The 26,342-nt window shown below is 49.6% G+C and overlaps 1 protein-coding gene across 11 annotated transcripts in view; it reads right to left on the bottom strand.

The window, feature by feature from the left end:
• The window catches only part of GATAD2A (GATA zinc finger domain containing 2A), a 99,835-nt gene that overhangs the window by 23,296 nt on the left and 50,197 nt on the right, over positions 1-26,342 (bottom strand). For 8 of the 11 annotated variants that reach the window (XM_067733367.1, XM_067733369.1, XM_067733366.1 and 5 more), the window contains exon 3: positions 14,964-15,232. In XM_067733367.1, the coding sequence (XP_067589468.1) occupies positions 14,964-15,232 (269 nt within the window). Of the gene's footprint in view, positions 1-14,963; positions 15,233-15,773; positions 15,897-26,342 lie in introns of all 11 variants that reach the window. The other 3 variants (XM_067733371.1, XM_067733372.1, XM_067733373.1) reach the window with 2 other exon arrangements.

The raw sequence follows: 26,342 nt of genomic DNA, 5'->3' as shown, positions 1-26,342 counted from the left end.
CTCTGGCACGCCAAGGTCTGCCAGGTGTACTCCACAGTGCACTGGGACCTGGGCCTCCTGTCCTAGTCAGACCAGCTGGGCACCCATAGCCTGAAGGGGGCTAAATGGCATCCCAAAAAGGAGATGCAGGGCAGGAAAGGGTAGGTCTCACATAACTGTCAGCTGAGGCCTCTAACTCAGGTTATCAAATACCATTTTTGGACTAGGTTAAAAAGGGGAAAATATTTTTATTTATACTTGAAGGATGCTGGATAGCCACCAGCATCTGCATGCCAAGTCTCTGAGGTGATAAAGAGATGACAGTGCGAGGACATGGATGTGGTCCTTGGACTTGACTGGGAAACAACTCTTACTACACATGGACCGCTACCTGCTTGAGGAAGCTGCGTGGGGTTTCAGCACTCGGGAATCCAGGCTTCCAAAGGGCCTGGGCCTGGGGAATTAAGGTAAAAGGAGTGTGGGACCCCTCTGCTGGTCACAGCACTATCGCTAGCATCGCCTCTTTGCTCTGTCACCGTACCCACATGCCAGGCCAACGTTCCTCCAGGGAGAAACTCAGGAACACGCTGCAGCACGGAGGGACTCCCTACACCAGATGAACCCAAACACACCTCCTGGGATGCCAGCTTCCTCACCGACTCACAGCAAGTCAGCTGTGTGCAGATGAAACCTCACTCGAGAAACAAACACTGTTTTCCAGCTTGCAATGACCACAAACTCTTGTGATAAATAGAAAGTGCTCTATTTGCCCGGAACTTTCTTGCCCCCTCTTAAATATCTGTGTTTCAAACTGCTGGGTCCTGCCCCTCCACGCCCTGGCAAATCCCAGGGGATGTCCTCCCAGCACGGCTCAGGTGTCCCCCACCCACCCCACCTGACCTGCCCCAGCTGCTCTAAGCAAAGCAGCTGTGAGACTCCGCCCAGGTCAGCCATGAGGACTCTGGGGGGCTGGGCACTCGTCAGTGGCTCCTGGGACCTGGCCCAGTCACCAAACCTCAAAGAGCTTCAGTTTCTTCATCTGCAGAATGGGATGTCACTGACCATGAGAGGATGCTGTGAATGGTAAAGGGCACAGAAAGTGCATCTAGTCAACGGATGATGACCCCACCTCTCTTCCCCATCCTTGCAGAACATAGTAATGTGCACACTCAGGGCAGCCCCCATCACCTTTTCTGCTATAATTTAGCTCTGAATTGATTCATCTGGCCACCTTCCCTGCAATCCGAGGTCTCTAGGGACAAGATCCCAGGCTGAGGGCTTCTCTTCCTCTCACTGTCTGACCCCATCAGGCCATTAACCACTGTCCTGCCTGAGATGTGAGCTCAGAGTCCTGCCAGGCATCCTTGCTTGTGCCCACTGTGGACAGCCTGCCTGCGGTCCTCCCAGAGTGGTCCTCAGGACCCCTTCAGGGGCTCTGCCAGGCTGTTGTAACATCAAGATGACATTTGCCTTTTTCACCAAGTCAGGAGAGCTGCACCAAACTGTGCCAAGACTCACGGTGTCATCACGCTGTAGGCAACGCCCTGCATGAAGTACAAGCTATTGATTTTATTAAAACTCAAGCATTTGAGAACATGTCTTTTTAATATTCTGTGACAAGATAAAGCACTCCTGTTGCATACAGAAGCAGAACAGATATGCAGGAAAAAAATCACACGTTTGAGCGTTCATGATGCTTGAAGGAAGGTCGGACAGACATGCTGTGGTTATTCAGACTTGGGTGTCTGGCACACACTTTCCCCAAAATGGTCAAAGCAAAGCCTGTTCACTTCAAGGAAAACAACCGATAATATGTCACTAATGATAATGTCTGAGCTTCCAACAAGCAAAATGTAGAATTTTGGAAAATTTGTGAGCCCAAGAGCTTCCCAACAGATCGGATAATTAACTAATCTGATTCCGCGATACTGTAAAATGAAATATATCAGTATTTGAAAGATCTCTGTAACTCAGTAAACTAATATTTTCTAATGTTCGATGGTATTACAAACTCAAACATGAGTAAAAGATCATTCAGGGAGAGAAAAAACAAATCTAGGCAGAAGAACCCAAAATAATTTGTGTAGACGCTCCACTCTCAAGGTGGAGCATGACTCCGCATCCCTTTCCTTAGGTGTGAGCTGACTTCCTTCCAAAGGGCACAGCACGGAAAGGGAGAAGGAAAGTAACTTTACAGTGAAGACACCTGACATACACCCAGGTGATCAAGGTGTGACAAGTCACACTGATGGCACGTGCCCTGGACACACGTGTGATGAGAAGGGCACTTCCCCTCTGAGGTCCTCCTCTCCAAAACCCAGTCCAACCATGAGAAAAACACCAGACAATTCCAACTGAGGGCCATTCTACAGAACACCTAACTCCAAACCGTCAAGGTTGTCAAAACCAAGAAAGTCTGAGAAACTGTCTCAGCCCAGAGAAGCCTAGAGACATAACGACAAAATGTCATGTGGGATCCTGGAACAGAAAAGGTATGTAAAAAAACAGGAAATCTGAATAGACAATATAGACTTTGGTTAATAGTAATTACTCGTGACAAATGTTCCACAGTAATCTGTTAACAATGAGGGAGACTGGGAAAGGGTGTGCAGGAACGATCTTCGCAAACTTTCTGTAAATCTAAAACAATCCTAAAATTTTTTTTTTAAATTCTTCTGTTCAGGGACTTCCCTGGTGGTGCAGTGGTTAAGAGTCTGCCTGCCAATGCAAGGGACACGGGGTCGAGCCCTGGTCCGGGAAGATCCCACAGCCACGGAGTAACTAAGCCCGCCACAACCACTGGGCCTGAGCTCTAGAGCCCGCCAGCCAACTACTGAGCCCGTGTGCCACAACTACTGAAACCCGCACACCTAGAGCCCGTGCTCCACAACGAGAAGCCACCGCAGTGAGAAGCCCGCGCACCTCAACAAAGAGTAGCCCCTGCTCGCCGCAACTAGAGAAAGCCCGCGTGCAGCAATGAAGACCCAATGCAGCCAAAGATAAATTAATTAATTAAAATAAATAAATAAAGTTAAAATGATACTTAAAAAAAAATTGTTCTGTTCAAGGTGCAAGAGAGACTGACAGATTTTAATGTAACTGAGTACAAAAACTTCACTGATAATCGAGGTTTCAGAGTCTATAGTGCAACTAACCGTTAGGAATGGCCACTCTATGTTTTGGTGTCGTATTAAAGGAAGAAACACACAATTATCCAAGACTAACCAAATACTCCTCCCTGCTCAAACTGCTTCTCTGTGTCAGGCTGGATTTTCTTCACATGTTTCATCCCTAAAAACTTATCACAAGAGACTGGATGAAGAAGCAGATATGAGAATCCAGCTGTTTACTTATTAAAGAGATCTGCAAAACAGTTATTTTTTTTATAAGCAATGTTCTTTATGCTAACATGTAATGGGTTTATTATCGTCATCTTTAAATAAATAAGTTATTTTCAGATTTTCTAACACAGTAAATGTCAACATATTTTCCACACGACCAAAGGTTCTCTGGGGTCCAGAGATGGAAAAGGGGCTACACCAGTGCTTTCGGCAAAGGGTTTCCTGTCCCCATCACAGATGCCAGTCTGAGCAGAGGTTCCCAAGTGCAGTCCTCCTGACATACCACAATCCACGTGGTTTTTTCATGCTGCCAAAGTTGTGTTTTGAAAAGCAAGACGTACTAAAAATTTAATAGGACTCACCACACATACACGCTGTAATTTCCCTATAAAACCTATTCAATTATAAGACAACAAAATTTGGTAACCCTGTTCCTGTGGCCTTAAAAAGCGGCAACTGTACAGGCCCCACAGTTACCCAGTTCACAGAGAACTTGCCACTGCCCAGGGCAGCTTGGACACCCTGCATATGCAGATGGGCAGGCCAAGCACAGACTTCCCGTAGAGGCAGGTCAGGCACCCCAGGCCCCCAACGCCAGGAAACTATCCTGCATCCACGCCCCACTCCCCCCTTATGCCGCACTGCAGGCAAAGGCATCTCCTCTCTCCTCCAGCATGTCTACCTCTGTTCTCACATGCAGGCATCCAGCAAACTTCCAAGCTCCACCCACATCCAGAGCATCAACTCTCCCTGCTCCAGAGGGTGGTCCATGGGCTGCATTTCCCAGCCTGACATCCGGCTCTGCTCCCACCGCCATGGGTCTTCTCAGGCCCTGACTACAGGCAAACACAATGGCTCCAGGGAGCTAGCTGGATGCCCGAGCACCCCTATTTCTGGGCCGTGAGCTCCCCAGGACATGCCACCCGGACTGCTCTTTCCCACAGTGCCCACAGATACCACACGTGCCTGGATTGGTTGTTCTCTTTAAAGCACTGTTGTGTTAAAGCTGCTTTTGAAAGCTATCAAGGGCCTGCTTTAAGGAACTCTGCATGTCACCAGATTTCAGTGCCCCCTAAGACCTGAAGCTTTTCAATGTGATTACATCACAACTATTTTTAAGATTTAAGCTCTAAAAATAAGCACTCTTATGGCTTGGGATCCAAAGAAGGGGACACACAGTAACGTCTGGTATGTCTCCCATCTCTCCACCCATCAGACGCTCCCCACCTCCTTCGCACTCCCCGCCTCCCCCGGGCGGGCCCATCCACAGAGCTGGATCAGCCACAGGGAACTCAGCTCCCCTCTCCCTCATTCTTGGACACCTGTGAGTCCCAAGTCTCCTTTCCATCAGTGCTGTGACAAACCTTACTGGACTATGCCTCACTTCAGAGGAGATGGTGGGCTCCAAGGGTGGGGTGAACTGTCCTGGGCTACACAGGGGTGTGAGTGAAATTGAGCCGTCAGACCCCACATTTTTTTTAACCACCTGCTATCCCCCGCTCCCTTTCAGGCTCACAAATTACAATTCGAGTGCTCATCTTCTTGAGGAAAAAACCCAGAAATCTCTTGCAATCAGGCCAGCTCTCTTTTTCCTCCAGGGCACACTCTGCTAACTGAGAAAATACTCCTCTCCTGGTATAAATCCTGCTTGCCCCACCTGGGGTGACACACGGTATGTGTGGGAAGTGCTGGGTATTCACTCCTGCTTCTACCTGTTCTACAAACAGAGCTCCCTTCATCCTTCTTCTCCACCAGGTTAGGTGGCCATGAGGGACAGGATGGGATCCCTCAGGCCAGCACACTCGCCATCCCCACCCCCAGGGTTGGTTATGGTTCCGGTACACCTGCTCTCCTCATGTCAGAGAAACTGACTGTAAGATAAAAAGCAATGTATATAAAAGCAGAGCCTCCATGGCAGAGGGCTGGCCAGAGACCCTCCCTCATGTACCACTATAGGTAGAATGTTTAAACCCACTACAGCAGTGAGGGCATTGCCTGTCAGCATGTGGCAAAGCACCAGCAGGAATACATGCCATAAGAGGATATCAGAAACTGCAATTGCAGAATTATACTGAATAATTTCAAAATAAGGAAATGATCTGCTTAATCTGCCAATCTGCTTAACTCACACATGTGTGAAGAGAAGAGTTCCTGACTGTTAAACAAACAAGTGCTTACAGCTACTATCCTGATGACTGTAGACGGTGGCTTGCTGGTTCCTGTCAGGGCAGCCACACAGTAATATCCCCAGAAGGCTGGCACTATCCAGTGAGAAACCATCCCCTCCAAGGCCAGAGGAGGGCGCCGTAAAGGCAACGGGGAAGTGGCAAAACTGTGGAGCTCCTTACCTGTCACCAGGCTGGCTCACAATATGCCCCATGTGAACTAGGTCACTCTAAGAGTTAGAAACAGGGCACCCAGAGTCTGTCACTCTGCCATCCAAAAATAATCTAATGATTTTCAGAAGTACAGGTGAACCCCTCAAAGTACAATTATTACAAACCTGGGATAAGATAACGGCCCAGAATAAAGACAGGTGGACAGAGGAGAACCGGGATGAGGAGCCCCAAGGGAAGGGGAGAGGCAGCGAATGAGGAGATGGAAAGAAGTCACAGAGGTTTGGAGAGGTGGCAGCTGAGGCAGGGGAATCCAGAACGAGGAACCGATTTCTGAAGGAACGTACCTCTCAGTTCAGCTCTTACGTGCTGAAATGCAAGCAGGCTATGGATTTCTAGTTGGAACTGATGGAGCTGCTCCCCAAGGCTGCTTGGCCCCTCCTGGAAGCCGCCCAGCCGCAGACAGGGAACTAGCAAGTGAAAGGCCAGCCCACAACAGGTGCTGGGGAGGGGCTGGGCTCCCCAAGAGCCTCCCACAGAGTGCCAAAGCCCCCACACACACACACTGAGGGAAGTAATCGTCACACAGAAGGAACAGGCTCCTGGCTGCGTGACTTCCAAAGCTCTCACACTGTGGCGGGGGGGGGGGGGGGGGCTGTCAATCGCTGGCGACTGTAGGAGGAGCCAGGGTGAGGGCCACAATCACACTCACTCAGGCTGTGAGAGAACCAGAGCCCTTTCCAGAGCCATCACGCCCACAGCTGTGTAACATTCCCCTGAATCACTCAAGGACGCACATTCCAGCAGACAGCTGGCCGGTGGGTCAGGCACAGCTGCAGTGGAGCATGGTGGGGAGAACAGGGTAGGAGGGGGGCTCGCGTCTGCACATCGCCGTGGAGGACCCCCACCCACACCCACGCGGGAAGCTGGCGCAGCAACCATCGCTGGCCTCACCCTCTGTCATGGAAGGGAGAGGGCTGATGGTCACACAAGCAGGCCAGGACCTGGACTCAGACCTCTCTGAAGACTCCATGGCTAAAACTGTAAAGCCTGACAACACCAAGTGAGGATTAAGTTAGCTGGACCTCCACGCCTGTGAGAGTAAAACCACCCAGACATTTTTGGGGAAAGGCATGGCAGTTTCTTTAAAACAGCTCAATACTCACCTACCCTGTGACCCCAGCAATTTGACCCCTAGGTATTTAGCAAGAGAAATGATGATCGATGTCCACGCGAAAGACTTCTACGGGAATGATCACAGCACCCCAAACTGGAGACTGCCCAGTATCAGTGGACAGGCGAGTGGACGACTATGCATATCCACGTGGGAGTCCCTCAGCAAAATGCTGATACACACAACAGAGATGAATCCTAATCACGTGGAGTGAGAGAAGCCAGACCCCACCAAGCACATACTCTATGATTCCATTTCTAGGAAGTTTGAGAAGAGGCAAGATTGGTGGAGAGTGGGAGAATACACCCAGTCAGGGAGGGCAGGAAATGTATGGATGGCTCCAGGGCATTTTCTGGGGTGATAAGGTTCTGTACACAGGTGGATACATGTGTGAAAACCGCAGCAGGAGAGGCATACACAGCAGGCACCAGCAGTACTTCCTGGCAGGGCAATGCAACCCCGGGTTTACTGTATCCTTCTTCTCCCAAAGGCCGCTTGTAAAGCATGTCCACCCAAACAAGGACTCTATAACTTACGGAGTCATCTTGGAAACGTTAAGTGATGCACATACCTTTTCCTATGGACTCCATTTCTACACAGAACAGAACAAAACAAGGCCATCCACACAATCCAACATTACAGATGACAGGCGGAAGCACTATCATGTTACTTTCAGGTTCATTTTCACTTTGGAAGAGGACTCGGGCATTAACATGGGTGTGGATGACATGCCCCACACACCACACTCACCACTGTGGGTGGCCAAGCCCTGTCTTAAGAGCAAATGATCTACCATTGAGACTCCTAACTTCTATACAGAGTGTCGCCCTCCACTACCAAAGTCCGAAAAGAAAGATGGGGCAGTGATTCTGTCATCAAGGATACCGGCTTCAACAAAGGTGCCCTGCTTTTGCAGCCTTGGTAAACAGAGAGTGTACTTCTGGTGCATTTTACAGTCTGTTAAACCTTGCAAGAAGGCAGAAAGCCAGAAAAACTAAAGCCAAGAACAGCTCTAATGGCTCAGGTGCTACTGCCAGCTCCCAATAGGCCACAGGTCACTCGGTAGGGATAAGAACACACATCAGAGTCCTTCCCACCCACACCATGGGGCAGACCATTGGTCCAAGTAAAGCCCTGTGCCACAGCAAAAGAGACACACGATGCAAAGCAGGGAAGGAAGAGGTGTCAGACAGCTGCCTGAAGACCACGCACACCAATGGAAGCCAGGGAGACACAGTCACCATGACACCTGCCCCACACATCCATACAAGACCCACATGGCTGGCTGTCGAGCAGCAGAAATGGGGCTCCAAGTCTGCCCCTGCCCTGCCTGTGAGACCCTGGGAGCCCAGCCTTGTTTCCTCCCAGGTAAAATGAGGAAATAGAGATGGACTGCTTAGGCATCCAGTGACTTCCATCCCTAGGTGAGCCACACCCCTAAAGTCGAGGCTCCCCAACACCTCTGCATATTCTTTCAAGATCCAGTACCCTGAAAAACAGCTAAGTCAGATCCTGTCCCATCATTTCTGCCCCCAGGGACGAGCATGGTACCTGCCACAGACAATCCAGGGAGAGTTGGCGCCTCAGAAAAAGGCACACAAAAAAACATTTTCAGTGAAGTATGGGGGTGGCTAATCATGAAGTTCCCACCCCACACAGGCCCAGGGCAACCAAGGGACCCAGCCCTAACCTTTCAGGTGCAGAACCTCTGGAGAACAGGCTCATGTTTTACTCAGTTAAATGTTCCTCTACCCAAGAGGGGAAAAACAAAGCTCTTTTCACCTGTGTGTGGCCTAGACTATTTTTGAAGATCAACAATTTGTGACAGAAAGAGAGTCTCCTCTATAGGAAAGTGCAGGAGTGGAATCTATTTATCTCAGAAACAAAACAGAGAACCCAAAACAGCTTCCTCTGCCTGTCCCAGCTCCAGACCTCATCCAGCAGTCCAGACTTGGGGTAGAGGGAGGGCAGCACATGCTCATGAGCTTTGGGTTGGCCTCGCAAGACCAACAGGATCAACCTCCAGCTCTGCGGGGTTTTGTTTTTCCCTGAGCACACTGACGGATGCCAGAACGGAAACCAAACTATTTTAACCTCATTTATATTTTTTAACATCCATATTGAGGTATAATTTACATACCACAAAATTCATCCATTTTAAGAGTATAATTCAGTGATTTTTTAGTAAATTTAGAGTTGTGCAACCATCCCTACAATCCAATTTTAGAACACTTCCATCACCCCAAAACGTTCCCTTGTGCCTGTGAACAGTTAATCACTGCCCTCACCCACCTCCAACCCCTGCCTCAGACCACCATCTGAATGCTGTCTGTCTCTGTAAGTTTGCTTTTTTGGACACTCCCTGTAGATGAAATTATACAATACATAGTCTCTGGGTCTGGTGTCTCCCCCTCGGCATGGTGAGTCTGAGCTTCATCCATGTTGCAGCACAAATTGGTAACTCGCTTCTTTAAAATTGCTGATTAGTAATCCACTGCATGGATATAGCACATTTTGTTTATCCGTGGCCTTCTGGATTGTTTCCACCTTTCTGCCTGTTGTGAATCATGCTGCTATGGACACCCATGTACCTGTCTTTGTGTGGACACGCTTTCATTTCTCTCAGGTACCTTCCTTGGACAGACTCTTGGGTCATGTGGTAAGTTCATGTCTAACTTTCTAAGAAACTGACAAACCGTTTATGCCATTTTACATTCCCACCAGCAATGTATCAGGGTTCCAGTCTCTCCACGTCCTCGCCAACACTTGTTATCATCCTTTCTTTCTTTTCTTTTTTTTAAAGAGCTTTTATTTATTTATTTGGCCGCGCTGTACAGCATGCGGGATCTTGGTTCCCTGACCAGGGATCAAACCCATGCCCTCTGCAGTGGAAGCGTGGAGTCTAAACCACCGGACCACCAGGGAAGTCCTTTGTCTGTCTTTTTTTATTACAGCTACCCCTGAGACTTGTTTTATGGCCTAGCATATGGTCCACTCTGGAAAATGTTTCATGTGCACATGAGATGTATTCTATAGATGCCCTTTAGCCAAACAGATCAACAGTGCTCTTCGAGTCTTCTAGAATCTTGCCGATTTTCTGTTTAGTTGCTCTACCAATTGTTAAGAGAGGAGTACTGAAATCTCTTTTTTCTTTTTTTTTTTTTTGCGGTAAGCGGGCCTCTCACTGTTGTGGCCTCTCCCATTGTGGAGCACAGGCTCCGGACGTGCAGGCTCAGCGGCCATGGCTCACAGGCCCAGCCGCTCCGCGGCATGTGGGATCTTCCCGGACCGGGACACAAACCCGTGACCCCTGCGTCGGCAGGCGGACTCTCAACCACTGCGCCACCAGGGAAGCCCCTGAAATCTCTATAATTTATGAACTGTCTATTTCTCTTAGCAATCCTATCAGTTTATGCCTCAGATATTTTGGGATTCTGTTGTTAGGTACATATACATTTGTTACTGGTATATCTTCCCATGTACTGTTAAAAAATGTCCCTCTTTGGCTCTAGGAATATTTTTTTGTCTTAAAGTCAATTTTATCTGATATTAATACAGTCATTCTAGTTTTCTTATGGTTACTTATGGTATATCTTTCCTCATCCTTTTACCTAAGGATCTAATGGTTGTCTCTTATAGACAATATATAATTAGGGGGGCTTCCCTGGTGGCGCAATGGTTGAGAGTCCACCTACCAATGCAGGAGACACGGGTTCGTGTCCTGGTCCGGGAAGATCCCACATGCCGCGGAGTGGCTGCGCCCGTGAGCCATGGCAGCTGAGCCTGCGCGTCCGGAGCCTGTGCTCCGCAACGGGAGAGACCACAACAGTGAGAGGCCTGCGTACCACAAAAAAGGAAAAAAAAAAAAAAAAAAAAAAAAAAAAAATATATATATATATATATATATATACGTGTATATATATATACGTATATATATATATATATATATATATAGGCTGGATCTTGCCTTTTTTATCTGCTCTGACAATCTCTGCCTTTTGATTGGGGTGTTTAGACTACTCACATTAAATGCAATTATTGATCTGGTTGGATTTACATTTATCCTTTAGCTGTTTGTTTTCTACATGTCTTCCTTCTTTTTTGTTCTTCTGTTCCTCATTGACTGCTTTCTTTTGTGTTAAATATTTAATGTACCACAATTCTTCTGTTGATTTTTTTAAACTATATTTTAAAGTTATTTTCTTAATAGTTGCTCTAGGGATTACAATAAGCATTTTATTAACAATACAGTCTGCTTCAGATTAACACTAACCTGATCCCGGTAAAATATAGAAACTTTACTCCAATACAGCTCCATTTCATTCCTGTTTTGTACTGTTGTTGACCCGTATATCACGTGTCTATATATGTTATAAATACAACAGATTGTTGTATGCCTTTGGTCAACTGCCAAAGAGCTATGGTTGTTTTTGTCAATTCTATCCAGTGTTATGGCTAATGCTTCATATGATGTTATGTCTTTTAACTAAGAAGAAATGAGAAAAAAATGTCTTTTCTATTAGCCCACATATTTACCATTTCCAGTGCTCTTTATTTCTTCCTGTGAATGTACGTTACCAACATGTCACTTCCTTTCAGCCTGAAGAACCAGCAGGTCTGCCAGCAACAAATCCTCTCAGTCTTTGTTTATCTGAAAATCTCTTTTTGCTTTCGTTTCTGAAGGAGAGTTCTGATGCACTGAGAATTCTGGGTTGACAATTTTCTTCTTTGAGTACTTTGAATGCCATTCAGTTCCCTTTTGGTTTCCATTTGAATGTCTCAGGTGAGAAGTCAGCTGTTAATTATATTAATGCTTCCCCTGTATGTGATGAGTTGTTTTTCTCTTGCTACTTTCAAGATTTTCCCTTTTTCTCTGGCTTGTAACAGTTTGACTCTGATGTGTCTAGGTATAGATCTCTTTGTATTTATGCTACTTGAGGTTTGTTAAGCTTCTTGGATAAGCTTCTGCTCAAATACATGTTTGGCCATTCTTTCTTCAAATTGTTTTTCTGTCTTGCCCCCAAACATGTCTGCAACCTTGGGCTAATACAGCCACTGTCCCTCCCCACTTACCCATCTCCAAAACTGTCACTTTAACCAACAAGGCCATGGGCAGGGCTGCTGCCCACCACTCTAAATTGAGTGAGCCCCTTCTCACCCCTGCAGAGAAGCTGTTGGTCCTTACAGCCTGCACTGGCTAGGCAGAACTTCCCTACCAAGAGAGCTGGGGAGAGGGCATGAGAGGAGCCCCAGGTCAAGTGCCACATATTCTCACCATTTTTACCCAGAGTTCAGCAGTTTCTTAAGCACAAACACTTCGCAGATTGTTGTGTGCTTCTGGTCAATTTCCAGAGTATTGAAATGGCTGATTTTGGGGGGTCAATTCTGTGCTGCTTCATAGTTGTTTTTTTGGGGAAAGGATTTGACAATTTCTCCTCATTCAATCACTGCTGGAAGCTGCCCTCCAGCCCTGATTTATTTTGAAAATAAAACACACACACATTGGGAGACTAAGTCAGAAAAAATGCCAAAGAGAGATGAAGAGGGGAACTGAAGAGAAGGAGAGAACTGATCCTACCATTTTATCGATATCCTCATGCTCTAAATCTCCCCAATGTCATTTAAAAAAAAAAAGAAAAGAAAAGTTGTATCTTGGTGATTTTAATTCACCAGCCCTTCCTTAAAGAAAAAGGAAATTCTCTCTGCTAGAAGCCACCAGAAACCCCCCTCTAGCCTTCAATATGCCTAAACCGGGTCATAAGAATAGCACAGCATGAAAGAAAGAAGCAGTTTTTAAAAAGAGCCAAACAAATTCTAGAAAAATACTATACAGCAATGAAAAGAGTAACTATTCCTACATTCAACAACATAAGTAAATTTCACAAACATTATGTTGAATGAAAGCAAGCAAAGGGTACAGACTACATAATTCCAATTACTTAAAGTTCAAAAACAGGAAAAACTAACCTGTGCTGTTTGAAGTCAAGAAAGTGGTTACTCGGAGGGTAGTGACAAGTGGGCATGAGGGCGCTAGTAACGTTCTATTTCTTGATTTGAGCTACAAGGATGTGCTCAGTTTGTGAAATGTACCAAGTGGCACATGCGTACTTTTCATTATGTATGCTATAACTCAATTAAATAAAATTCTCTATATGGAGGTTCCCAAGGGATGAGCCAGACACTCTCAATGAGGATCCAAAGACTGCCTGCTTCTAACACAGAAACCATGGCCACTCACTCCAAAAAAGATTACAGTTTTAGAATGGCTCTGGGCTGGACTTGATCCTATTATTCTGTCAAAATTCACAACTATACTTCAACAAACTAGACAGAACACTCTATGTGAGCACTCAAGGAGACACTAGCTCTATATGTGACGTCGTATTTTAAGTGAAGCTTGAAGACTGAAGGGTAGTTGTTACCAGCACTTATTTCCCTCACCACATGCCATGCACCAGGGTCAATTCTGGGCACGCATCTGTCACCCAGAGATGCAGAGCACAGATTATCATCCATTTTACAAATGAAGTAGCACGGGCCAGTATCATCTGCCCAAGGTCAGTCAGAGAGTGTGATCTGAGCCCCACTCTGCCAAAGCCGGGCTCCTTCCACAATCTCACACTGCTTCAAGAATGCCCTGGGGTCTCCCTAGTCCCACAGGAGGACCCCTGCTCTGTGTGCCTGGGTTAGTCTCTGTCTTTTGCTCTCTTACATTCTTTTATGCTCCTTCAACACTTAACCTCTCCCTCACAATTCACTGGCCTGCCCTACAGGGGAGCATGGTGATTACAGGAAAAAATGTAGACCAGGAGCCCAGGAACACAAGAGGGACCCAGTAAATCTCTGCAAGTGTGGGCTCCTCCTTCTCTTCACCCACCTGTGACATTCTGAAAGGAAAGGGAAGGGAAAGCAGACCCAAACTTAAAATTTTATTTCTAGAACTTTAAAAGAGGCCTCTGGTTTTAGAAGAGGGACTGCAGAAAGCAGAGCCAGATAAAAAAGGCCTTTCTGGGTAGCAAGAACACAAAGCACACCACCCCAGACTAATACGCTTCCCCAGTAGGAGGGGGTTAGATTTTCCCATTTATCTCAAGGCGTAAGAATTTTTAAAGCTGAGAAATACTGAGTCAGACAATCTCTGAAGTCCTTAGGACGCCAACAATGTGGGGCCCAAATGAATTTAATGCAAAGACTGCAGGTTGGGGTCCCTCTGCGGGGTCAGTCAACACAAGGAGGCAAAGAGCACCAGGTTCTCCAGATCTGCACTTACTGCCCCTCATCCCACCCCGGGCAAACAGACATGGAAGGGAGTCTGCAGAGGAGGCACTGAGGGAGACAAGGGATGAACCACAGAGGGGCCACACACAGAGGGGCCGCGGGGCTTCTCAGGAGGCCATGGCCACCGGCTGCTGGCTCATGGGACATCAGGGTGTGAAGGGAGGGGTAAAGCAGGAGCTGGAGCTAGGCCTGCAATTCTCTTTACAGGGAGAAAAGAGGGTTTCTTAGTGAAGACATGGGGTGGTACACTGAGTCTTATTTCTTCAAGCTTTTTCCTTAAAAGCTGAGGATTGGGAAAGTTACTCTTGAAGCAATCAGTATCGATGAAGGAGAAACCGAAAGAGCACATCACAGGAGTCCCGAACACAGGGGCCCCTCCTCCCTGATGCACGGCCTAGGAGGAGTGGTGACGCACGTGAGAGGGCTGTGCTCCCGACTCTGCCCCTGGCCAAGTGACCCAAGCAGGGTGTAGCATCATCCCTGGCCTCCCATGCCCCAGATCTGAAAAGCAGGGAAGCTGGACCAAATGAAAAAGTTTTCCTATAAACCAGAAGCACAGAGCTAGACAGCAGGTACAAGTTTAGTGAAGGCCTGCCGTCAAGCAGGGGAGCCAACAGAGGCTACCACTCCCCCATCCTGTGAGACCCACACCCCATGCTACAGATGTCTGGGCCCCAGGGCCCCAAGAGGGAGGTCCCTTGGCCAGGACGGTGGGGGAGGTGCCAGGGCTGGAGCCCACAGCCATCTCCATGATAAGCCACCGAAAGCTGCTTCCTGTAGGCCTGACGGCGGCTTCACCCCCACAGGCCTCCTCACGCCCAGGCCTGTCCCTGGTTCCTGGACCCTCCTGCTCACCTGTGTGTGGTTCGCATGTCCACGGGCCCATCGCCCACCTGCCCTTCGCCTCTGCCCATGGCCATCGCCTCTGCGCCTCTCAGCAACCCTTGGGCTGGGCCTGCTCCCGGCTCAGGCGTCACTCTCATGTCTCCGTCAGCGTTTAACTCTGAAGCCAACACTCCTCTCTCCATTTTTATTTTCTTGCTCTCCACATCGTCCTCTGCTGGGTCCCGGTCAAGCGCTCGTTTCTGACTCCGTGTTCGGCATGCTTCTTCAGTCATTCTGAACTTTAGGGGATGGAGAAAACATGACATTTAAACTTGGCACAACGAAGTGGCTGTCTTCTCAGACTTTTCACAATGTCAGCATGGAGTGTTTTCCTCACCATGTGACAATGGCAGAAGTAGGTACAACAAATGAAGGGCCCACAAAGCGTGCCCAGGACATTTCTTCACTGCCTTGGGGAAGGCGAGGGCAGGAGCAACAGAGCATCTGGGAAGCCAAGCTATGCATCGCCCCATCCAGGGCCAGAAACCTGCAGGGGCCTGGGCAGGAACAACGGAAGGTGGCTGCTTATCAGAAAGAAGGGGGAAATCTCTGCACTCCAGACTCAAGAGCAAATAGAGGAAACTGTTCTAGATCTGAATTCCCTACCTATGGGATCCTGAGCACCTACATGGGATTGGAGGTATCTGGAATCCAAGAAGGAGGGACCATGCTGTCTCAGGAGCAGGGTCACAGCCCAACTCCAGCCCTGCACTGCACTGATGAGGGTTGACCCTTCTACTCCTGCTTCAGTGAGGGGCAGCCTTCTCACTCCCTGCTCACCTCAGGAGGGTGAGGAGTGGGGGGTCACATTTAACCCTTTGACTGCCGATGAGGCGAACTTTGAGTGGGGTGAGGCCTGGCCCATCACCATGCCGGCACCCTGTACCTGCAGCATACACATATCTTGATTGAAAGAAGAAAGAAAAGAAGAAAAAAAACAGCTGAGTCAGTTTTTGATCCCATGACATCACTGGGCTCCACATGACCCTTCCCAGGATTCAGTCTGAGAGACAAAGCACTTTCCAGAAAACCAGTCTGAACCGGTTCCAGACAACAAGCTGAAGTGTTGTTAACCCTCACAGAGACAGGAGGGAAGACGGCAGTGATGTCTGTTTACAGGGAGACTGCTGGCATTCCACAACCGAGTCTGGGACACGAGTACTCGCTCTTAAAGGGGCCGCTCAGAGCCCAGCCTTGATGTCCCAGCGGGGCAGGACATGGGAAACCAGACTTCAACAGTCAGGGTCTAAAAAGCCATTCAAGAGTTCATCACAGGACAAAAAAAGAATTTAGCTGCCAGGCTCCTGAAGTACCAGTTCTCCACAGGACAGTCAATGCCCACATCTACCAACGTGGGGGCCCGGGGAGAAGCACACTGTATGAGCCCCTCAAAGAATCCCAATTCACACCTGCAGTGCGCCTACGATGAAGACCTCCTGGCTCTGTGTCCAAGCAGGCAGGACACCCAGCACCTCAGTTTCCTCACCAGCAAACACCCTGGGAGGCCTGTCCTGGGTATGGCCAAGCAGAACCAGTCCCAAAGCAGCCCACCTTCTGGAGACTTGGTGTGGGTGGGGAGAGCACAGGGCATTGAAGGGGCCCCATCACTGTATTTGGGACACACTCCTGAGCTGACTCATTTGCAAGCTCCTTAAAGGAGCTGATTTCACAAATGAGCAACACTGCAGGGCCCTGCCTTGGACTCAAACTGAAAGGAAGGAAAGTGACAGCTGCTTCGGGCTCCTGGCACAGGAGGCCGAGCGTCCGTCTGACACGTGTTAGGCCAGCGTGCCCCGGCCTGGACCCTCAGACATCTGCTCCCACGGGCAGTCCAAAAGGGTTGAATCAAGCAGGTTTCCCCGTGGCCATGTCACCCCCGCCCCTGGGGTGCTCCCCATTCCAGGCAGGGCTTGAGAAGTCTGAAGCTCAAGGGCACAGCCTATCAACTTGGCCTCCATCTGCCTCCAACCCCTCCTGGCATCCCAGCCTGCACCTGCTGCTCACCCCGTGCCACCTCAGCCCTCAGCCACACTCCGTCCCTTTGCTCTCACCCAGATCTCCCCATCCCCTCCTTCACCTGTAGAGGTCATCTCCTCACCACCCCAGAGGGAAGCAAGGGATGCTCCCATGTCCCTCTCAGCCTAAAGTTCTAGTTTCTGTCCTTCTCCAACATGCTTTCACCACAAATGCTGTCAGCCTGCTCACTGAGTCTGTCTGTCCTGTCTCCCCATGAGCTTCAGACAAGTCACTGCCCTGAATTGAATGTCAGTCACCCTCCCCTCCTCTCCCTCACTGTGGGAGGGTTGGGTCACTTTCCTTTGGGGCACTGCCTAAACAACAGGAGCTGCTCGAACGTATGGGGAATTGCATGAGAGGAATGATTTCAGTGGCCATGTTGGATGGTGGGTACCTGTGCTCCCAGGATCAGAGAGGAGCCTATTGGGGGTAAAAGATGAAGGGAGTCCAGGACCTCAGGCACGGAGGGCCCCCACTGGAGTCAAAGGAAATTCTGTCCCTAAGGGAGAAGCTCCCAGGCTGGCCTGGTGCCCACTGGGGGAGGGGAGGTCCGAAGTGAACAGGGAGAATGCACCCCTCAATCCTGAACTCAGAACCGCCCCCAATACTTCCCCACTTCGCCTCTGCTCCAGCCCAGCCTGCAGGGCCCCCACCCCCAGCACAGCCTCCGGCCTTGTAAACCCCAGGCTCCAATCCATGAAGCTCATCTGAACCCCAGACCTTGCATGAAGTCCCTCCTTCCTCCCAACTGCCCACATGGACTGGGGTGGGAGGAGAGGCTGATGAGGAGGTCGCTGTGCATCAGGTCACCAGACCAGCAAGGTGGTGCCCCAGTGACCTCACATCATTGTCACTGGTGAAGGACAAGCGGTCACAAGGGGCCAGAGTAGAGCCTCACACCCATGGGGCTGCTCCCACCAGCCCCAGAGACCATGCTAGGCCACAGTTCTGGTCGGGGTCCCTAGCAGAGGACCTGGGAGACCATCTGCTTGTGTTCTGTGTGCAGTGTCAGGGCAGCTCACTCAGAAGCTGAGGGGCTGGAACTCTGCCAACCCCAGGCACGCCCTGTGCCTCTGGCAGGCTGCTGAGTGGGGGAGGGGTGCAGCAGCCTTGCCCCCCTCCCCCACCACATAAAGGGCGAGCACAGCTGGAGGGGGTGGGGCCAGCCATGGGGGATGGAGCCTCAGGCTCTGACCTCCCCCCTCCTTGGGTGGAGCCTCCTCCACTGGGAAGGCGGTTGCCTTAGTGCCCACATGGGGCCCGCCACTGGCCAATCCCGGACACCGACACCACCAGGCAATTGCTCCTGGGGAGGGCAGGTGTTAGTAAGGAGTGGCCTCTCCCTCCTCTCAGCAGGAAGGATCAGTGCCCCAACCTAGCAAATCAGGGCTGGCAGCCACCGCCCTGCAGGCACAGAGGCAGGGACAGCAAAAAAAAAAAAAAGTTGTCAGGAAGAAACCAGCCTTGAGGAATGAAGTGCGACCTAGGAATGAAGCATGACCCACAATTTCTGCAAAATGCAGTGAGGAGGTGCATTAGAATACTTTCTAAAGAGCAGGTGAAGAGGTTGGATTACTGCAACTGACAAATTAGGATCTGCTTCAAAACTCCTGGTGAGTGAGGGAGAGATAGCAGCCACAATGGCATAAGTTCCACCACAGGCCCGGGGAGAACTGCTGGCCCCCAGAGAGCAGCCCCCTCTAATCAAGGCAGGATCCAGTGCCGGCTGCTGTCTGCAGGGACAGATCCCAACAGCAGCAAGCCCACCGTAAAGATGCGGCCACCAGGGCTGCAAGGCTGCCTGAGACACAGGCTGCTACATGGGGAGCTGGGCTGGAACCCAGGTGGCCTCAGCCCCTCCTCACTCTCTCCAAACATAACCTGGCTGCACAGGCAGGATGCAACCCAAGTCTTCCTCAGGCCAAAGAAGGGCAGGCTCCAGCCATACTAGAGGCTTCACAAGCACACAGCACAGACCAATCCCAGGATGAGTGGGCTACCAAGTCCCAGGCGGAATGCTGACACATGGCTTTGGGTTGGATGTGAATTTCAATTGCTTCTACCAAAAGATGCTTTCTTTTATTAAAATGTCACCTTCCAACTGGTCTGAGGACCTCAGGTGGAAAATCTGTTCTAAGACAACTCCAAAAGGGTGAATTGTGCTGTGGCAGGAACCAGTATTGTTTTTTTGGCTGTGCTTGGGTCTTCGTTGCTGCACACGGGCTTTCTCTAGTTGCAGCGAGCAGGGGCTACTCTTCGTTGTGGTACGCGGGATTCTTATTGTAGTGGCTTCTCTTGTTGCAGAGCACGGGCTCTAGGAGTGCAGGCTTCAGTAGTTGCAGCATGTGGGCTCAGTAGTTGCGGCACATGGGCCGTAGAGTGCATGGGTTTCAGTAGTTGCAGCGTGTGCACTCAGTAGTTGTGGCGCACAGGCTGTAGGGAATGTGGGCTTCAGTAGTTGTGGCACACGGGCTTAGATGATCCACAGCATGTGGGATCTTCCCAGACGAGGGATTGAAGCCGTGTTCCCTGCATTGGCAGGCGGATTCTTAACTACTTCACCTGGGAAGTCCCAGGAACCAATATTTTTAAACAGAACTCAGAAGACTAACACTGACTCTGCACAGGGGGTGGGGGTGGGGTTGGTTGAGAGGGGGGATTAGATAGGCATAAGTCATACAGCCATAACCCTGAGGTTATCATTAATACTCTGTACTAGGAAATGTTATTTATACCACACTGCTACAAAATAACAGCAGGAACACTACTAGTAATACTCCTGTTTCAGGCATGAGGAAAATGAGGCTTAGGAACATGTGTTTGGGAGAAGTGAGAGAGCTGATGCTCTGAAAAGGAGATGATGTGGGGTGCTTTTTCCAGAGCCCAAAGAAGGGAGTGAGCTCGATGAGGTGGCAAAAGGAGGGTGCTGAGTGTAGACTGACCTCAGGTGGAGCACAGAGGGCAGCGGGTGTGTTGGATGGAGGGGGAGGGGGAGTGGGATCCAATTTGTTCTAAAGGATTTGGGGACAGACTGAGGCAGGGAAGTGGCAGGGGGAACAGTCAGGGCGGTTCTGTATCTCGTGGTTCAGGATGGAAAGGGGATAGAGCAGCAGGGAGACATGACCAATGCTGGGTGTACTTTAGAGGATTTAGACAACACAACATACCAACAGTTGGACGCCAGGTGAGAGAGGGTTGCTTTGTTTTTTTTGTTTGTTTGTTTTTTTGCCAGAGCAACTGGAAAAAGATGGATTTGATTTTCTGATATGGGGAAGGAGCAGATCTGGGGGAAGAATGTTGGGAGTGGGATTGTTTGGCATGCAGAGAGGCTGAGGAGTGTCTGCTGACAGGCGGAGGCCTGCACACACGCACACGAGATAGCCACTGTCCTCAGGGCGGTGTGGAAACAAGGGCCTGGGCCTATGCAGCAACTGATGCAGTTGAGTAACGACAGGTTCCAAATGCCAGCCTCACTAGCCACTGGCCAAGTTCCACACTCTCCACAGCCCCTGGCTGACAGGCATATGTCTTCCCTTCCAGACCAGAGACCTCACTCTGCTCGCTGCCTGAGCTACTTCCTGATACATATCTTTGAGTGACAGTGGCAGGGATAGAGCAGCTGTGTTCTGGAAGGAAATCACACCCAAAACACCAGCTCTCGAGTTTTAAATAATGTCAAACCTCGTTAAGGCCAAGTAGAAGGGATGAAATTTAACTTGGGAAACAGAAAGTTGATCCCAACAGCCAGCCCCCATCACTAGACACTGCAGAGAACAGAGGATGGACCTCAGGGAGCAACTGGCCAGGGGAGCTTGTCACTCTCTGAGCCTCAGCTTTCCCATCCATACCTCATAGATGCGCTATGTGAAGAGGCACAGAGTGACATTAGTAAAAACTTGAATGAGAAAATCAAGTTGCAGAATGATATGATGCCATTCAGTTTTAAAATGCTTACAACCTGCAGAAAAAAATACTGAAAGAAAGTTCACTAAAATTGAAACTGAAAGAAATTGGACTAAAATCCACAACACTCATCTCAGAAACTTTCACTGTCTGTATTAAGCATTTCTGGATTAAATTACTTCTCTTAACAGGGACTATTTATCAGTTTCTTTGTATTCAAAGAAAACAAAGATAAAAAGGAGAGTTATAGATAAAATAACACTCCCACCTACAAAGGCTGAGAATTGAAAGAACAAGTGGTATTGGGTGGGGGTGAGGGAAGAAGGCCCTGCACTGGAAGGAGGACCCCCCGGCCAGCTCCTTCAGCAGGCAGAACAAAGAACCCAAGATGAACCGTGACCTTCAGTGGACTGAAAGGGGATGCCGCTGCCACTTTCCCATTTGTTGTTGGCAGCTTAACAGTCCACCTTTATATCACTTGCTACAGCGACTCCTGGGCTCTAAGCAGTAAACCCAAACCCCTTAGCTCATCCCCACAGCCCATCTTCTACCTGGGCCAATAGCTGTCCCAAGTGGACATCAGGCCACAGCATCAGTGTGGGCTCATTCTGAGAGGGCCCACGGCCCACACTGTTCCTCACTAGGGCTGCCCACAGCAACAACGCCCATACAGCTTGACGGCTTCATCTCAACGTTAAACTCTTCCACGGCAGAAGATTTTTCCCATTCATCTCCATTTTCGGTGTGGAGCCAACAGTACGGGTTCAGAATGTGCTACTGAGTTAAACCTACATTTCTGTAAATTAGCCTCACAAAGTGTATGATTCCTGGGGTTGCCCTACAAGGCAAAATGTAGCAAGCAAGTCAAGGGCTTTCATTAAAAAGTCCTGGGATTTCCCTGGTGGCACAGTGGTTTAGAACCCGCCTGCCAATGCAGGGGACACAGGTTCGAGCCCTGATCCGGGAAGATCCCACATGCCGTGGAGCAATTAAGCCCGTGCACCACAACTACTGAAGCCTGCGCACCACAACTACAGAAGCCCGTGAGCCTAGAGCCCGTGCTCTGCAACAAGAAGCCACCGCAATGAGAAGCCCACACACGACGAAGAGTATCCCCCACTCACTGCAACTAGAGAAAGCCCACACACAGCAACGAAGACCCAATGCAGCCAAAAACAAAAAAAAACCTGCATTCTGACTTTCTGGGAGGCGAGTGTACTGAGATGGAGCCTCACAGGTTGAGGCCAAGGCGGGAACAGGAATCCAGGGAGATGGTCCAGGCAGAGGAACAGCATGGGCCAAGCCACTGAGCTGTGAGTCTCAGGCAAAGGAAGGGAGGCCACAGTTGAGTCCTGTGCTAAAGGTTTCCTGAAAAAGAGAACTAAGTCTTCCTCACTGATTGAAGCTGGGTTCTGAACCCTTAGTTGTCTGAAAACTGAAGACACTCCAGAATACAGGTGTTTTCTCTCTTGGACATCATCGGAAGGGCCCCTGACTCAGCCACCTGGCTAGGAGCTCCTTGGGCCTTCAAAGACCTGAACTGAGAAGATGAGGAGGACAGACTCTCCCTGCAGCAGTCCTGTGATCCAGGAGGGGACAGGCCACACCCATACATGTGGGGGCAGGGGGACAGGTGCCATATACCCAGAGCCTCTGGGGGTAGAAGACCAGCCTGTCATCCCACAGGGTGGAGAAATCCAAGTCTAGTGGGTCTGGAACCCAGGTCCAACACTCTTCTTTCTACCTGGCATTCTTACAAGCTGCCCACTGTGGAACGTTCCACTATACACTCTAAAGCCCTTTTGTTAATCATGTTTAAATTGTTTGTTTTCACCTGGAGAGACAAGCACATGGTAGGGCTTAAATGACACTTGCCAGTGAGGAGCAGGACAGAACAGCTGTCCTCAAATGCCTCCACGGCAGCCTCACCTCAGAAAATTAAGACTTGCCCTGCCAGGGGCTGCGGAAGCACTCATGGGAAGGCCTGGGCAGGGAAGACCCCTGCAACCAAAAGGTACAAGCCCCCTGTCATCAATGTTCCTGGTGTATCCCCAGCTCCAGAAAAGTGCCAGCCACATAGTAGGTGCACTTCAAACATTTAACGAATGAACAAATGTAGGTTTTACAGAGAGGAGCTCAGGGACTGGGGGGTGGGGTGAGGGGTTGGTGAGCACGGGCTCCCTTTCACCACTGGGATTCTTGGATCTCAACCCAAGTTTAATGCTCCTCTGTTGTTAACAGAAATGTGGGGTCTTCCTTTACAGACAGAACACCTTACACTGACTGAGTATTTACCCCACATGGATCATCTCAGATGCAAGGTGAGTGCTATCATCAGCCTCTGTTTTACAGGTAGGGAAACTGAGGCAGGTGAAGGTCACACAGCAAGTGGGTGGGACACTGCTGGGAACTGAAGCCCATGCTCCTCCAGACAGTGCCCACTGAAACACCCCCGTCAACTACCTAGAGTCAGGCGTGGTTTCCAAAGGACACAGGAAGCTCCTCACAAGCAGGAAGTTTCGCTCTGGCCCAATGGGGTCCAGACGAGATATTAAATGTTTACAATTTTATTGAGTGTTATGAGTGAGACCACACCTTTTGCTGTTTGCTTTCAGAGTACAGTAAGTTCTGCTGGAGTTCAACATATGCATTCCCAAAACTTGCCACATGGTGCAAAATCATTCAATAAAAACACAGGGCTGGACTTCCCTGGTGATGCAGTGGTTAAGAATCCACCTGTCAACGGAGGGGACACAGGCTCGAGCCCTGGTCTGGGAAGATCCCACATGCGGCAGAGCAACTAAGCCCGTGCGCCACAACTACTGAGCCTGCGCTCTAGAACCCGCGAGCCACAGCTACTGAGCCTGCGTGCCACAACTACTGAAGCCCGCGCACCTAGAGCCCATGCTCCGCAACAAGAGAAGCCACCACAATGAGAAGCCTGTGCACCGCAATGAAGAGTACCCCCTGCTCGTGGCAACTAAAGCAAGCCCCTGTGCAGCGAAGACCCAATGCAGCCAAAAATAAATTAATTAAAACAAACAAACAAACAAAAAACACAGGGCTTGTAGGAACAATGGGGTTAGGGCACAATACCCTAAAACTTCATTAGCGCCATAAAAAAAAGACAGGAACCTGATTTTTAAATGGCAGCACGTTAAACAGCTAAGAAATACACAAATGCTGCCTGAAGCCTTATGCCTCACCTGAGGGAAGATCTGGTGTTTGCTGTGACAGTGGGTGAGATGCAGTTTCTGAGTTACTGTGACATGCTGGAAGGAGGTTGTCTGACCCCAGAAGGGGATGTGTATGGCCCAGAGGGGGCAAGATGCCCATGTGAGGCGTGTGCATTTTCCTTTAGGGTACCAGCAGGCGCTCTTTTAGCTAGGAGCAGTTTTCCGGATTCCTATAGTACAGGAGTCTGCAAACTTTTTCTTAAAAGGGACACAGTAAATATTTTCAGCTCTGCAGGTCATTCAGTCTCTGTCCTGATTACTCAAGCTCTGCAACTGTGACAGTTCGTTCTCGAAGGGGCACGGCTGTGTCCCAATCAAACATTATTTACCCAAACAGGCCAGCAGCCTGTGGGCCATAGCTTCCCAACCCCTAGACCTAGCATTTCTCCTGGACAAAATCGCACATAACCAAACGGTGTGCCCAATATATTAATAGTGTTGGAACAAACCTGCTTTTCCAAACAAGCCTCACAGCAGAACTGACAACAGAGAAAAATCGATTTCAAAAAAAGGACCTGAATGTGTAAATTCAATCCAAGCCCAGAACTCAAGGTTAACCCTTTTGACAAGTCAGAAGAAATTTAGTTTCAAAAAGTGTTGAATGCAGACTGCTTACTTCAGGGTCAGTCTGTCCCACTACGTGGGTCTATTTTATACCATCCTAAAAGCCCTACACACTCTCAAGATAAATAGGTCCCTCGTAGAGGGAAATTACATGCTATAAACTCAATTGCTGCAGTGGATGAAACTTTAACCCAGTTACAGAAACAAGCAGGTCCTAAGCACACGTGCCTGAGCATCAGACCAAAGCTCTAAGGAAAAGCACAGGAGCTGAGAACGACCTGATTGGGGAGGGAGGGGGGGGGGCGCAGGGGTTAAGCCAGGAAGGAAAGTGTGAATCAAGCACACTAGGGCTGAGTCGCTGGAGACCTGGGGGTCCTGGGAAGAGCCACAGGGCCAGGCTTCTCCAGGTAACCAGAAATCACCTTTGCCCTTGAGGGCTGGGGACAGGGGGGTCATCTGTGCTAGAGAAACCCTAAGAAGTGCACTCTACCTGGTTGGAGGGGTTGGGATCTGGGAGGACACAGGTTCACACCATACTGCACCCAACTGTCCCACTCCAGTGCCATCACAGCCATGCACCTTGCATCCTTAATGAACCTCAGTGCATTCTGCCTGCAACTGTAGCTCCACAGCTCAGCCCCAGCCTGGGGACACCAGGAGAGCCTTGGGAACAGCAGTTAGGCTCAGCCTCCACCTGGTCAGCACCTTGGTCCTTCAATTCTCCTGACCTTTATGTGAACGCTAGGCCTGACTGGTAGGCACATCACCTCACCCCCAGCCTTGTGGCGTCGTGTCCATCCCACACAGGAGCTCCCTGGACCTGGGGACTTGTTGCAAGTTTTCTGAGCCTTCTTCCTAGCGTTAAGAGAAGCCGACGCTGGCTCGCCAGATAAACAGCCACGTAACAAAAATAAAAGACTTGACCAACAAATTCTTCTGTCCTGCTGAAGGTGCTCACTTGCTCTTTCAAAGGCTTCTCATAAGGTGGGCAATCTCACTGCTGGCCTCCAAAGGTGGCCAGTGGTGCCTAGGCTCTGGGTAGGCTGAGGCAATGAGAAGGGAGTAAAAAAGGGATGAGGAACACAGGGTGCTCCAGACTTGGGAGCATCTGACCCCACGTGATGGACACCCTACTGGCAGAGGATGGACGCAGGAAACCAGGGTGTCGGCAGACACCTCCCTGCTCCCCAAAATGCAGCACACCAGGCTAGTTGAACACCAAGCAACCTTGCGCCACACACACAAATACACACGTGTGTGTGCACCCACACTCGTGCAAACACAAACACATGTGCCCACGTACACATGAACACCACACACATACGTGTGCACAGTTTTCATCCCCTCCTCCCACCTCCAAACCTTCTCCAATTACCTTACAAAGGGTCTTCTCTATTCATTTATGAGCAAAAGAACAGCAGTTCTTATGGGTGATCAGTGTCCAACTATCTCAAGAAGAAGCAAAACTATTAAGTATGGAAATAAGATTAGACACAGGGTCCAGGATCACCAACTTCTAAAGCAAGTGAAGGAGCCCAGAGGGCCTTGCAGAGAGACCTGCAGGGCCTTGTGCACACCTCCGCCACATCAACCCACAATTCCTCCAAGACAAATCATTTCGCACCTGGGT

Source organism: Pseudorca crassidens, chromosome 3 (assembly GCF_039906515.1).
Source record: "Pseudorca crassidens isolate mPseCra1 chromosome 3, mPseCra1.hap1, whole genome shotgun sequence".
In the NCBI taxonomy this organism is placed as follows: domain Eukaryota; kingdom Metazoa; phylum Chordata; class Mammalia; order Artiodactyla; family Delphinidae; genus Pseudorca; species Pseudorca crassidens.
This window is presented reverse-complemented; position numbering and strand designations above follow the sequence as displayed.